Genomic DNA, 14856 nt, shown 5'->3' with positions numbered 1-14856 from the left:
CACAGGGTTCCTACAGTAATAGGAAACCTGGAAATATCAGGGAAATTTGTAGAAATTTCAAATTATTTCAAATGGAGAAGTAATTACAAGTAGTTGTATGCTTAGCTTTAACATGTTTCATCACTTAAAAGCTTTTTGTGAATGTGATGTACAACCCCAATTCCGAGTTGGGAAAGTATGGAAAATGCCATTAAAAACATACTTGTGTCTTCAGTGCCCAAACCCTTAAGTGTTATTAGAAGAAATGGTGATGTAACACAGTGATAAACACTTGACATGTTGTAATCATCTGATTTAATATGAGTGTATATTTCATAAAAAAAAATAAAAAATCTATGTGTTTGCACTGGGTGAAATTAATTTACAAATCACTGCTTTTTTTTTTTATTAGCATTTTCCATACTGTCACTACTTTTTTGGGATTGGGGTTGTATCTAAAATTATTTTAAAAATCCTTATCCAGTAAACAGTAAGGACTGGAAAAGACAAGTCATCAAAATTCTTTGGTCAAAGGGAATGGGAACCCTGGATACAACTCGAGGGCATTTTTAATACAAATTTAAACTTGAACCCATTAGGTTCACACACAAAGATTGTGTTGTTCATATCACACACAAAGATATTTAAAACAAAGAAGGGTTCCATAAATTATGTAAAAACTTGAATGTGCTGCACCAGGAGATTTAAACACCTTGAAGCAGTAGCTGGTCTCCTCTCCATCCCAGATTGTACGAGGGACATGGAACTTGCGACGGATACAGTACTTCCCCACAGCCCCAAGAGGGCGGCCCCGCTGTAGTTCAGCCTCCATGTAATGAGCCCAGAGCCAGAGCTGCTCGAGGAGAGGGTGACTGCGGCGAAAACACATTCCTTCTAACAAGGCATACAGCTCTGCAAAACAGCAGTGATGGAAGGCGACTGCAGCCCGCACCTTCAACACACTCCCCTGGCACTGTGGCATCCCAAGGTACATGGAGGAAGATGAGGAAATGGGAGGCAAAGAGCATAAGGAAGACAAGCAATCCATGCTTCCACTCTGGAGCAGAACTTCACAAACACATGCCACCTGGTCTGGGGAGAAGCCCATTGCCATGATCACACAGAGAATAGTGGAATGTCCAAAAAGGGATGTTGAGGATTTGGTCTGTAAGACAAGTTGGAAAATGTCCCAGGTTTCGAGAGTCCATTGAAGGGATCCAGGGGATAACTGGATCCAGTTAAGGCAAAGCCTGTTAAAAAGCCAATAATTATAACCTCCTCAGAACAGTCAGATAATAATAATAATAATACCTTTTATTTATAATGCACTTTTCTTACACTCAAAGTGCTACAAGATTGAATAAACGCATAACATACAACAGCAACCACCATATCAACAACTTAAGAAAAGACTAAACACAAAATGACTAACAGCAGCAACCACACATAAATCTAATATTAATAAATATTAAAAGACTACCTTAAATAAATTAGTCTTAAGTAACTTCTTAAAACAATCCAAGGTTGGGGCGTTTTTAATAGTAAAAGGAAGAGCATTCCATAGCTTAGGGCCTCTGAAAGAGAAAGCTCTTTCCCCCATAGATTTAAGTTTGCAGGAGGGCTGCTGAAGTGCAGATGAATGTTCTCCTCTACCCACAATATTAGATGAAGAAATGTGCCGTTTATTTTACACTTTTGAAAGACTATTCACAACATCTACTGTATCTACTGTTAGGATGCGAGTGCAATGTAGAAAGTCTCAAGGGGAGACTGATCTCTCAATGGTCCTTTATGTTCTTCAGTGGTGTGTTAGCCAATAAGGGCAGCAGATGAATGCATCAGCTTTTTTGTTTTAACAGGTTTTACCTTCTCTAGCCACAAAGACTCACCCAGACAATTTGATACATGCAGGTAACCTGAGAGCATAGGGCAGGGGTGTCAAACTCAGTTCCTGGAGGGCCACAGTCCAGCAGAGTTTAGCTCCAACCCTAATTAAACACACCTGAAGCAGCTAATCAAGGTCTTCGGGAGTGCTTGAAGATTACGAGGAGGCATTTTGGAGCAGGGCTGCAGCCCTCCAGGAACTGAGTTTGACACCCCTGGCATAGGGGTAAAAAAAAAACACTGAATCAACACACACAAACCTCTTAACCTAAGTGCTGTTTGTGTTTGTATAATTTACCTAGGCAAGAGTTCAGGTGCACAAAGGAGAATATTTAAACATGAATGCCTATATTATTTCCTTATCAAATTGTGGTGCCAGCATTTGTTAGAAGATCTGGTTAGTGATGACATTGCAGAGAAATATATATATGTAATGCCGTGGAGGAGAACCACGGGTGGTTTGTCTCTGAAGGACCTGAGAAAAATGTGATCCTCCCATTTTTGTTGCACTGAGAAAGAGGCGTTTCAGTAACAGTGAGCCAAAAAACCTGTAACTGTAGGTTCATTTCATAGAAAGAGCAATCAGATAGCATTATATATGTGGTTTATTACAAGTCACAATAAAATGGAATATAAAAAAAATAAAACAACTATAAGAAATACAAGACACACCTCTATGAAAAGAGATGTGGTTTTACAAAAGGTAAAAAACTCCCTTTACTACAGTACATAATATGATACAAAAAATCTTTGGTTTGATCAGCTGCATATTTTTCTGTGTATACATGAGAGAAAATTAAGAAACAAAGAAAATAAGTGAACAGAACAAACAAAGATAACTACAGACTAAAATACCTGTGCATTAACATAGGAACCATTACAGTCTCAAAGATTAATAGCAATACTCAGTCAGACACACACACACACTCTCCCTTACTTTCCAAAAAGTTCAAAACATTGTCCAGGTGCTTGAAAGAAACAAACTTTGGCAAGTCAATGCTAAAAGTCCTATGCAGCATAAATGTGTAAAATACAAACTCTTTCATGAAATCATTAATGAAACACAGAAATTAGTTTTAGATGCTACACAAAGCAAAAACTTGTCATGAAATGGAGTGTAAATCTAAGCTTGAATAAAATTTTTTTTTTTAAAAGTCCATCAGAGAATGACCCCAAAATGACTGACACATGCATTAAATATAAAGAAAAAGGGTATATATATAAGGTAAGAGTTATACCAGGGAGACTCCTTTGTGCACCAAGGATAGATGCCAAAGGCTTATAGTTCTAATATGCCGTTATGATACAAAAACCTACAAATGAATGGTTTAACTCTTGGACAATATAGCACTGAATTTGGGGACAGAGAAAAAATGTATGCTTCATGAATAAAATGATGAAATGTGCAAAATATACAGAGCTGTGCTCTCTATTGAGGAAATCAGTCTGGTGGTGAAAATGACCAGAATCAAGGCAAACACACTCTGCTTGTGGTCACACCAGTTTGTCATTCAAAATCTTGCATGGAAAAAAGTCATCAGTCGTATTTCGAGTTTAGTCACTAAGACATATTTCCACTTGATTAGAATTGAGTAAAAAAGACAGACATTTTTTTAGCTATATGAAAATTCTACAAATAAAATATTTCAAAAGACAAAAGTAAAAAAACAGGATAAGAGCAAAACAAAACATTTCACTGTATATGTACATGGTGGATTTATAGTGTAACGAATGGTTGTTTTCAACATTAAACAAAAAAGGAGGCACATCTTAAGAGTTAAGTGTTATATAACCATGGGTCAGTTATCATGTGGAACCATTGTTGCATAGAGAAATATTTAAACAATAGCAGTACTTCAATTCCCTTCAAACAGAACACTAGAGCTATTAGGTTTACACAGTTTCAGTTTTAGTGATGAGCTGGAATGCTTGAGAGACCACAGTGTTTTATCTGTCTATGTCAAACCAGAATCTAAAGTTCAGACTGAATTTTTATAGTCAGCCTCGTGCACCATCATGATTCAGTATTTAGTCTGCAAGAAATTGTCCATATTAAATAACTTTTGAGTGTTCAAAAGTGTGATGTTCAAATCCAAGCTTCTCTTACGGTGCACTGCATACATCTGCATAACCATCTCACATTTAACAGTTACTTAAACCAATTCAAAAAAGAAAACACACAAAAATATTAACTTAGCAGTAATGATGTTGTATATCCAATGCAGTTGGCAGGCACATGATGGGTTGCTTCATTTTGTCAGCCAAGTCTTTTGCATTACTTTACAGTGTCTCATTTTACGCCCAGGGGGTTTATTTAACTGTTTTTGCGTATTTCTTTATTGTCCTTAGTGCCAGCGCAGGTTGCTGTTAGTGCACCCGGGTATCTTTATGACCATTTAAACAAATAGATGTTTGATTAAAAAACTTTTTGTGTTCAGACACAGTTTGATCTTAGATACTTAGGTTTGTAGTGGGACCCATTTCATTACAAGAGGTCAGTACTGCTATCAGCATAAAACATGCATGTACCTCCAATCTATTGTCTCTAGAATGGAAAACCTAATATAAATGTATTATACTTAAAAGAAAAAAAAAGTACTGTTCATAATTGCTTAGTCTATAAAGTGTTAAGTAACAAAAAATAACTAAGGCACAAAGGAAAAAGTCTCACACCCTTTACTCTCAAATAAAACAATCTTGATTGCCTTTGACATACATATTAGTGCCTTATTACCACTCATATAGGGCCTTGTAACATACCTCAAGATCTGCATTTCAGCAAATTCAGAACTAACATATAGATACATATTGAGATTTCATTTTCCTGGAGGTGAATATCGGTTATACAATGTCCACTGTAACTAACCCTGACAGTGCCTTGTCCCAGCACTGATATTGAAACCTCTATGTTGAAACCCCTTGTTGAATTCTGTTTTCACAACCGAATTCAAAGTACATGAAATAAAATTATTTCAACAAAATCTAGGAAGTTCCTTTCAACAACTTGGGTTATCAAGCTGAATACTTCCACTAATTAAACCTCAACCTAGATAAGGTGGAGTAAGGAAAGACTCAAACCTCTAAAGTCATAAATCATAGATCCTCACACTACTAGGTCATGGTTTGGTTGATTATAACTACTGTCGGCTGAGATTTAACACTGTATCTTGCAGGCCATCAACAATGACAGGTAATTACAAACCCAACTCATCATCCACAGGGACAGACTGCAGTTGTGTAAGAATTTTCGAGTTCCCATCCATTTCGTCCACCTCGTCCAGTTGAGAATCTCTCTCAACGTCCTCACTTGGAGGAGAAGTGCCCAACAGGAGGGACTCTCCACCTGGCAGGCCCAACAAAGTGGGGTCCTCTTGAAGATCACCCTTCCCACGCACATCAAATAATGTCAGGCTAGAAGAGGAGGACAGTGGGACAGGGCTCCAGACTGGCTGGGAGAGATGGGGGCCAGTTGCCACACCACTACAGATTGGACTGAGGGGCAACATGCTGTCAGGGTTGAGAGTCTGCTGAGATTGTAGGATGCCTGTAGGAGTGGGAGTGCTGGAAGAGTCTGGGGTGTTCGGAGAGGCTCCTGGGGTTGGGTTGGCAATGGTCCCAGCCTCAGGGCTGCAGTAAAGTGTAGAGGAGCCAACAAACCCCAAAGGAGATGATTGTAGTGAATTTGAGGTTTGAGTAGTGAGTGAAGCTGCTGGTTGATTCTCAAACAGAGGAACAGCTGAGGTTTGATCAAGGGTGCTGTTGCTTAAGACTGAATTTTCTGGGACAGACTTGACAGGCATGCTGGTGAACTGGATGCCGGCTGGGATAGTGAGGATGAGTTTGCCATTCTGAACACTTAGGATGGGGCTGCCCCCTATACCACCTGCTAAGAGGATGTTGCCTGGAGACAAAACCAAAAGTAAACTTAACATTCTGTTTCAGGGTAAACCATTTTTTTTTCTCCAGTTCAGTCTAAATACTATTTTCTATTTATGGCCAAAATATACTTCAGTTTTCTGTGTGGCATGAATTCTCACGCAAAGGGTGCATGTTTCATCATCAGCACTGTAAAGTGACCTACCTGGAGACGCAGAAGGCAGTTGAATCAGCCCAGAATTAAGAAGCTGAACACCTGGGATGGAAGCAGTAGGGACACTCTGTGGAGGACCTACTGGGCTTAGGCATATCGGTCCCTGTGCAACACTCAATGCTGTTCCAGACATAGGTGTTAGAATCTGGAAAGCACCACCAGGGGTTGGGATGGAGAATGATGGTGCTGCTGGGACCACCTGAGGGAAAGAGAAGGTTCCAGTGGGAGTTCCTGCAATGGATGATACAGGCATAAGTTGAGGCAGTGACAGAGGGACCAGCTGAGGCTGGCTTGTGTCTTTGGGATGGGAAATGGGCACAACTTGAGTTGGTGAGGAGATGGGAAAGACTTGTGTACCCATGGAGGTCTGTATTTGTGGGATGGTAGCTGAAGTAGATTCATCTCCAAACTGAGTTGTAAGCCCTTGGGAAACTTGCCCATCAGCCATCTGGGGCAGAGATAAAGCAGTATTTGTGCTTAGTACGGTGGCTACATTTTGTGGCTGGGCTTGAGCAAGTCTGGGACCACTGTGCAAGGCCTGTGTCTGAAACTGAGGAATGGAGTCTTGCGGTAAATGTGGATTGACAGGGGAGACTGGAACAAGCTGGGGGCAGGATGACATTGTAGCCCCAGATGGATTCTGCATAAATTGAGACACTGGAATACCCTGTATAGATGGTACCACCTGGGGTAATGAGAGCACCTGAGGGCTTGAGATGAAGCTGCTGGCAGGTGGCTGAGGCTCAGCCTTTGCTACTACAACAATCTCTGATGGCTGCGTTGGCTGTAGTGGCACCAATGGACTGGAGATGACTGAACTCGCAGAGCCTGCTGTTAATGCAGGAACACTACTTTGAGCCAATGCTACTGAAGGAAGAGATGTGGGAGAGATGACAGAAGTGGAGATGGTGGAAGTGGACATAGAGTTCGTAAGCACTGACTGAGTACTATCTGGATTCTTCAAGGCCTCTGGAAGACTGATAAAATCCAGCGGAGAGACATTGCTGCTGGCTGTTTTTGCTTCCTCACTAAGAGATGGTATTGCATAGTGAGGTATTGTACTAGATAGACTGGCTTGTGGATTCAGCACCACAGTGGGCAGACTGCCTTGGGCCTCCGTATCTTTGACACCACGCTCCTCTTTGGAGATCACTTGTGCCCTATTTAGTAGCAATGGTGCATTAGCTGTAACAGGACTTAGAGTGACTGTGTGGCCATCACTTAGTGTCAAACCATTAATAATGACCCCAGTCCCTGCCCCTGAGAGTATAGGGCTCCCATTGAGCAGCAGTGGATGAGAGCTTGTGAGGAATCCCCCTGTGCTGTTGAGAATAAGCTGACCACTAGTATTGCAAGGAGCACCAGTGAGAGACATAAGAGAAGCATTAGAGCTGCTTGTCTCTTGAGCAGCAGGTTTGTCAGTAATATCCTCCAGGTCTCCCTTGCTGGCTTCATCCTCTGTGCTGTGGTTCCCATCAGATTCACTAAAGAAGAGACAAAACATTGCAGTTGGTCAAACATTCTTAAAAGCAGTTTCCATGAATCTGTATTGTCTATCATCAATTTCAAACTAACCATTTTTTATAGATATCTGTCTTAAGTTATTAAAGCCTAATGGCCTATTCACACCAAAACTATGAATTTTTTTGCGAGATGAACTTCGGACGCAATGTCTATTCAGACAGAGACCGGAAGAAATAAAACAAAAAACGATTTGACCCCTGCACAGTAGGTGGCGTTCTACTACAACCCCAATTCTGAAAAAGTTGGGGCAGTATGAAAAATGCTAATAAGTGATTTATAAATTATATTCACCCTTTGCTATATTGAAAGCACCACAGCTACACATAATATGATGTTTTACCTTGTGAATTTTATTGGTTTAAAAAAAAAAAAAAAAAAAGTACAGTAATTTCAAATCAGATGACTGCAACACGCACCAAAAAAAGTTGAGACGGGCAATTTAAGACTAATAACAATTAGATGAGAAGTATAGTTATAAATAACACGGTGATGTGAAACAGGAGATGTTAAACAGCTGAGGCAATTGTGTCATAGTACTGTATACTGTATAAGGAGCCTCCAAAAAGAGCCTAGTCCTTCAAGAGCAAGGGTCATTCCAGACTTGTCAAATCTCAGCGCGTAAAGGGCGAGACGAAAACCACTTCTGACTGCGCGTGATCTCTGATACCTCAGACTTCACTGTCTTAAAAAACGTCATTCATCTGTAATGGATATCATGAACATGGGCTTGGGATCACTTTAGTAAACCTTTGTTAGTCAACACCACTCACCGATGCATCCACAGATGCAAGTTTAAACTTTATTATGCAAAGCAGAAGCCCTACATCAACACTGTCCAGAAGCGCTGCCAACTTCTCTGGGCTCTGTCTCATCTTAGATGGAAAGTAGAACAGTGGAACTGTGTTTTTTGGTCCAAAGAGTCCACATTTCAAAAACTTTTTGAAAAACACAGCCATTGTGTTATCCGGGCCAAAGATGAAAAGGACCATCCAAGCTGTTATTAGCGTCAGGTCCAAAAGCCAGTGTCTGTATGTGCCAGGGGTGTGTCAGTGCCCATGGCATAAGTAACTCACACATCTGTGAGAACACCATGAATGCAGACAGATATGTAAAAATTTTGGAGCGACATATACTGCCATTCAGCACCTCCTTTTCCAGGGACATCCCTGCATTTTCATGCAGGAAAACATCAAACCACATACTTCCTGGATTATAAGGGCATGGCTGTGTAAGCAGAGAGTGTGGGTGCTAGACTGGCCTGCCTGCAGTCCTGACCAGTCTCCAATTGAGAATGTGTGGCGCATAATGAAGCGCATTAGTTGGCAACAAAGACCCTGTATATTTGTGCAGCTAAAGACCTACATAATAGATGAATGGGGGAAAATTCCACTTTCTAAACTTAAACTTGTTAAGTGTTCAGTGCCCAAATGCTTAATAAGTGTTATTAGAAGAAATGGCGATGTGTCACAGTTTTTACATTTTTAAAAACCAATGCAATTCACAGGGTAAAACATCATATAATGTTTAGTTGTAGAGCTTTTAATATAACAGAGGGTGAATATAATTTACAAATCTCTCCATTTTGATTTTATTAGCATTTTTCATACTGTCCCAACTTTTTCGGAGTTCGGGTTGTAATTTCCTGCCCTGGACCCTTTAGAATTAAACTATCAGAGAAAAATACACGGTGATTTTAAAGTTTTTATTTAGCTAATTTGGCATGACTGTTTCATTATGTTCTTTCTATGCTTTTGATGCATTTTGAGGAATATAGAATCTGTGTTTTTTATGCATGAGTAAAGAGCGCTGTTGAATAAATATAAGCCCTTTGGCTTTTATCCAGCTTATTTTTCAGCTAAACTAGGGTGCCACTATTATCAACCTTGACATTATCGACATTATGCTGCTTTATATTACAGGCTGGCAATATGTCGTCATATTATCATTAATTATGATTTTCATAAACTCATTGGTTTTACGCTTAGTTTTACCATATATTGCATTTTGCCATCGTTGTATCACACACTGTTGCACAGGTCGAATGAATGAGATAGGTGCTGACAGGACAGTCCTCCGCACCATCTGAAATGCCTCCACAAACTTTACACAACCAGCAGAGAGCAAAAAAGCTGCTGGGCAAATGCTGCTTTAACTTTCTTTGCAATATAACTGCATCTTGTTTCATCTTGGCAAAATAATAAATGCATTTTACTCTCCGTTCTTGTCAGAGAGCATTCTCTCTTTCTTAGTGGTGCATAGTAAACTGACACACAGATCTCGCATTCAGCATGGCTTATGGAAATAAATAAATAAATAAATAAATAAAGGCATCATCGGAGGTTATGAAAGTACATAGAAATGGAGGTTTACATGGAGACAAGAAACACTTCATCGTCACGATCTCGGTAAAGAAGCAGATTTTATTACCGTGTCTTCAATACAACACACAGCAACAAGTGAATGATTTACTTACTCTTTTACTATAAATGCTGAAGTTAGAAAATTATCCGACATTTGGCCATCATTCTGCTGTACATCCTGTGGTTGTGTGATAGTTTATAAACTTATATCACTAAACTCTGGTATTATTATCCTTCTATTTATTTACACTGCAGCCAATAACAGCGGAACTTTTACACATTCGCCGGAAATGCAGCCACTGCTTACTTCCGCGTTGCAAAATAAGGTGGATATTTGCATGCCGATCAGCCACAACATTAAAACCACCTGCCTAATATTGTGTAGGTCCCCCTCATTCCGCCAAAACAGTGCCAACCCTCATCTCAGAATAGCATTCTGAGATGTTATTCTTCTCACCACAATTGTACAGAACGGTTATCCGAGTTACCGTAGACTTTGTCAGTTCGAACCAGTCTAGCCATTCTCTGTTGACCTTTCTCATCAAAAAAGCGTATGCATTAGCAGAACTGCCGCTCACTGAATGTTTTTTGTTTTTGGCACCATTCGGAGTAAATTCTAGAGACTGTTGTGTGTGAAAATCCCAGGAGATCAGCAGTTACAGAAATACTCAAACAAGCCCATCTGGTACCAACAATCATCCATGGGATTATCTAATCAGCCAATCGTGTGGCAGCAGTGCAGTGCATAAAATCATGCAGATACGGGTCAGGAGCTTCATTTAATGTTCACATCAACCATCAGAATGGGGTAAAAATGTGATAGTGATTTGGAGTGTGGCATGATTGTTGGTGCCAGACAGGCTGGTTTGAGTATTTCTGTAACTGTTAATCTCCTGAGATCACGCTGATCATGTGTTGTCAACATGGCAGCGCCCATGAGGGGTGACCCACTCCATGTAAAATTAAACAGCTTTTATAGGGTTTCTGATATGACTGGAGTCTTCATCTCATGTGAGTGTACATCATTTTCAACATATTTCTAAAAAATGCTATTGATGTCTTTGTGTGTAAAACTTTTTTAATCAGCAAAAACTTAGTGCACCTTTAAACTGGGAATAACAAACCAATCCCAGTTAGCACCAGCTGTCAGTTAAAGGTCACATAATCTGGAAAGCATTGTATTCTGATTATTGTGTACAAATGTAATAAACATAAATAATAGCAACTTCACAATCATTTTGACTCTAACACCCTAACAACATTTGCTGCATGTTGTTCTAATATCCAACAGGGAATGTTTTAAAGACATATTACAGATTGCCAAAATGCTCTAAAACAACTGTAATGCAATTTAACTAAATGGCATATGTTTACACAGCAAGTTAGAGGTTTCTTATTGCCAGCTTAAATGAACATATCTGTGCTACATCTTATAAGAATATTTAATAATTTTTCACCCAATTACTTAATGCCTCAAGAATTAACCAGGCATGACCAAAGTCCTTTTATGTGAACATCTCTGTATAAATTAATAATCAAACCAGCCAGTCTGGCACCAACAATCATACCACGGCTGAAATCACTGAGATCACATTTTTCCCCATTCTGATGGTTGAACATTAACTGAAGCTCCTGATCCTGCTGCCATACAATTAATAAGTAGGCATACAGGTGTTCCTAATAAAGTGCTTGTGAGTGTATAAAACCAAGTGGCATGAACAATTGATGTTTAGACCTTTTCTCAGAAGTTTCACTTAGTTTTTTACTTAGTGTTATTGCAGAGTAAAATCTAATGAAAACAGACATGATCCACTAAGGCCTTGTTCAGACTGCCACTAAAAATCCGTTTGTTTGTTTTTTTCATATCCAGATTGTATCCAGATGAGTTTTTATAGTCTGGACAGCAAAAAAACACATGAAATCTGATTTTCCCGAATCTGATTCAAACCACATCGGGAGGTGGTTTCAAATGCGATTGAAATTTTGTCAGTTGCGTCTCAGTCCGGACGCTCTGGCTGCTCAAATCGGATTTCAAATGGTCTTTCGCGTCACTCTTAACGCGACACACAACGATGACGTCAAAAATCGGTGACTGCAGCACGGAACATCACAATATTTACCAGTCTCCTCCGTCGCTGAGTTTTTCTTGTGCGACGGAGGAGTTCTGCGCCGCAACTGGACAGGGCGCTTATTTGGAGAGCGAGATAATGCACCTCCATTTTTCCCGCATCTGTTTTGAAAGCATCGTCACGTGGGTACGCCTGCGTCGTTACCAAAGCAACCCATGCAGATAGGTTGGTTATGTCTGAACGTGCAAATCTGATGCAATTAATAGTGTGGACAGTCTGCCTGAAAAGATGTGATTTGAGAAAAAATCTGATTTGCCTGCAGTCTGAACATAGCCTAAGATAACCATAAAGTGTTCAAATATAGCACTGTCTTAATTTTTTTAACTGTTCTATGTTGTGTAATTTAAAACCTAACAAACTTATTTTAGTGACATGTTTTGTAAAGTGTGCTATTTTCTTGTTTGATATTTTGTTATCTGATGCCACGACGTACACTTAAGTATTACTAACGTGTCCAAATACATCTGGGGGTCACTGCACTTCTAAATCTTAATAAAGAGTTTATTATTGCTAATTATTATTTTCTTTGTATTCTTCGTGTAGATTTAACGGCCCCTGAACCACAGAGAGACACTGTGGTGCAGGATTTCATGAAACTCGAGCCACTCCTGGCGCCCCAATCTCACATTTCACAACAAAGCAACATGCTTTCAGCCGTGTTTTCTGAGACCTTGTCATGTTCACTTGTCAAACACTTCATCGAGCACAACGATAGTGATAGACAGCAAACATTTGACTTTCTTTCACATCTGTAGAGGACCCCAAGGCAGGCGAATTACACACTTGTTCAAACAAACACAACAGGTTCCCCGCGCTTTCAAGTCTTTATTATATACGACAATAATCTGAAACATTGTGGCGACGTTTGAACATTGCAACAATGTATCGTTTGAAGCAGACTAGGCCTTCATGAGATGAACAGAATGTTACGATCTGATTTACACTAACAGCCCAGGCAATCAGTTTAGTTCAGTTTGATGTTTTTGTGTACAGAGTGTTAACTTCACACACACACACACACACACACACACACACACACACATTGCTGAACAACAGATTAACTCTGGAATGTTTCTCTGGGGCCTGAGGAAAAATCGTAGGTTGAAAGTTGTCTTTCATGTGCTTACATGAGGAAATACAAAGAACTTACCTTTTGCTGTTTGTACCGGACGGCGTCCGGTCCCTCTGTCGGCGATTCTTGAACCAGTTGCTCACTTGAGTCAAAGAAAGTCCGGTGACTTTGGCTAAATTCTTCTTCTCTTCCGGAGTGGGATACCTGTTGATCTTGTAACAATCCTTCAGAGCGGTGCGCGACTTCTCCTTGAAGCAGTACACCGTCTCCTCTCCATCCCAAATGGTTTTTGGCAAAGGAAACTTTTTGCGGAGTCGATATTTGTCCACGGCGCCCAGACTGCGACCCCGGGATCTCTCAGCCTCCTTGTAGCGCGCCTTCAAGTATAGGTCTTGCAGGAACCCATGGTTACTCGGGTGGAAGTCGTGACTGTCCAGGATGGCGTACAACTCTTTGAATTCCTCCCGGTGAAAAGCGACCAAAGCCTGGGCCTTGAGCAGGGTCTCGTTGCCACGTAGCAGATCGGCTGAAGGAGGGATGGTGGAGAGGAATCTCCACAGGCGATCCACATTGCCTGCTTGCAGGAGCGCCTCGCACAGACACGCGACTTGATCGGTGGAAAAACTGAGCGCCGAGTTCTGGAAGCTTTGAAGCAGTTGTTCCGAAACTTCGTCCGGATCCGTCTCTTCTTTGACTTTGGCTTCATCTTGCGTGGACGCCTTTGGGCCATTTTCAGTTTGTTCTGTGGACTCCAAAGACAAGGAAGCCATTTTTATTTGAACTTTTTTCCTTCAAGTTCCTCCTCCCTCCCCTTCTCTCTCTTTCTCACTCCCATTCTCCCTGTAGGCGAGTGTGGCTGCTACAGAGAGAGGCGTTACGCCACTGCATTTCGTCAACCTCCCCCCATCTAAACATCCTCCACAGGCCTGCTGCATTTCATTCGGTTGCCGTTGTACAATAATTGTATGAAATCACTTTTTTTTTCTTTTTTTTTTTTTTTACATGTGAACATTGAGAAACACATTAAAATGCATGTATTGTGCATTAAAATTATGTATGCATATAACTGATTTCAATGCACTTTTATTTGATATGTGATGAAGATTTACTCCACAAATGTCATGACAGTATTTTCCATATCATTTTTCTTTTTAACAAAAATTAAAAAGAAAAACGTTGGCCAAAAAGAGAAAAATATTTTTTAAATCTAGTTTAAAACACGTGTCAAGATCGTATAAATGTAATCTTTCTGTCCATGTTGGTTTCACAAGTATTTGAAAACATTCATAGCATTTTTAAATATTATTGCTAAAAATGTCATGTATAAAATATTTTTCCTTGAACCTTGAATACTTGAGAGTGTACACAACTTAATCATTCATTTAAAAAAAGATTTATCAGACATATTTTTCAAGGTGTTTATTATTATTGTTATTTACTAATGTGTCAATACAACAAAATAATGTTTTTTTTTTTTTTCACACAGTCTTGAGGGTCTGAAGAGGTCCCCTGTGTTTTGTTTGGTTTTTGTTTTTTGTCACTTAACAACAAAATGGCTTCCTACATGTTGGTTGCATCACCTGACTTAGTTTTGGAGAGCAAAAGTTTTTCAAACATACATTATATTGTAAAATATAATTGTACTTATTAAAAAAAAAGTTTCACTGTTTATTTTTTAAGAAATAATCATAACATTTTTTTTTCCAAAAAATTCAGCTTTTTATTAGATCTTTTTTTATTTATTATTATTATTATTATTTATTTTTTACTGTCTCCAGACGGTAATACCACATAACATTTTCTCTTTAAGTCACAGAA

At 39.7% G+C, this 14856-nt stretch overlaps 1 protein-coding gene across 1 annotated transcript; it reads right to left on the bottom strand.

Moving 5' to 3' along the window:
- Positions 1-1106: 1106 nt before the first annotated feature.
- Positions 1107-14847, bottom strand: LOC127416806 (homeobox protein SIX5-like). Its single transcript, XM_051656355.1, has 3 exons — positions 13117-14847; positions 5945-7437; positions 1107-5764 (listed from the first exon to the last, which is right to left on the bottom strand). Exons 1-3 carry the CDS (start codon positions 13806-13808, stop codon positions 5058-5060), a joined length of 2892 nt encoding a protein of 963 aa, XP_051512315.1. The 5' UTR covers positions 13809-14847; the 3' UTR covers positions 1107-5057.
- Positions 14848-14856: the final 9 nt, after the last annotated feature.

Source organism: Myxocyprinus asiaticus, chromosome 26, assembly GCF_019703515.2.
Source record: "Myxocyprinus asiaticus isolate MX2 ecotype Aquarium Trade chromosome 26, UBuf_Myxa_2, whole genome shotgun sequence".
NCBI lineage: Eukaryota > Metazoa > Chordata > Actinopteri > Cypriniformes > Catostomidae > Myxocyprinus > Myxocyprinus asiaticus.
This window is presented reverse-complemented; position numbering and strand designations above follow the sequence as displayed.

Excerpts from the sequence above, each read along its gene's own strand:
- LOC127416806 (XM_051656355.1), bottom strand. The coding sequence starts at position 13,808 with ATGGCTTCCTTGTCTTTGGAGTCCACAGAACAAACTGAAAATGGCCCA. Across the intron at positions 7,438-13,116 it reads TCCGGTACAAACAGCAAAAG|TGAATCTGATGGGAACCACA; the intron begins GTAAGTTCTTTG and ends TCTCTTCTTTAG. Across the intron at positions 5,765-5,944 it reads ACTGCCTTCTGCGTCTCCAG|GCAACATCCTCTTAGCAGGT; the intron begins GTAGGTCACTTT and ends TTTTGTCTCCAG.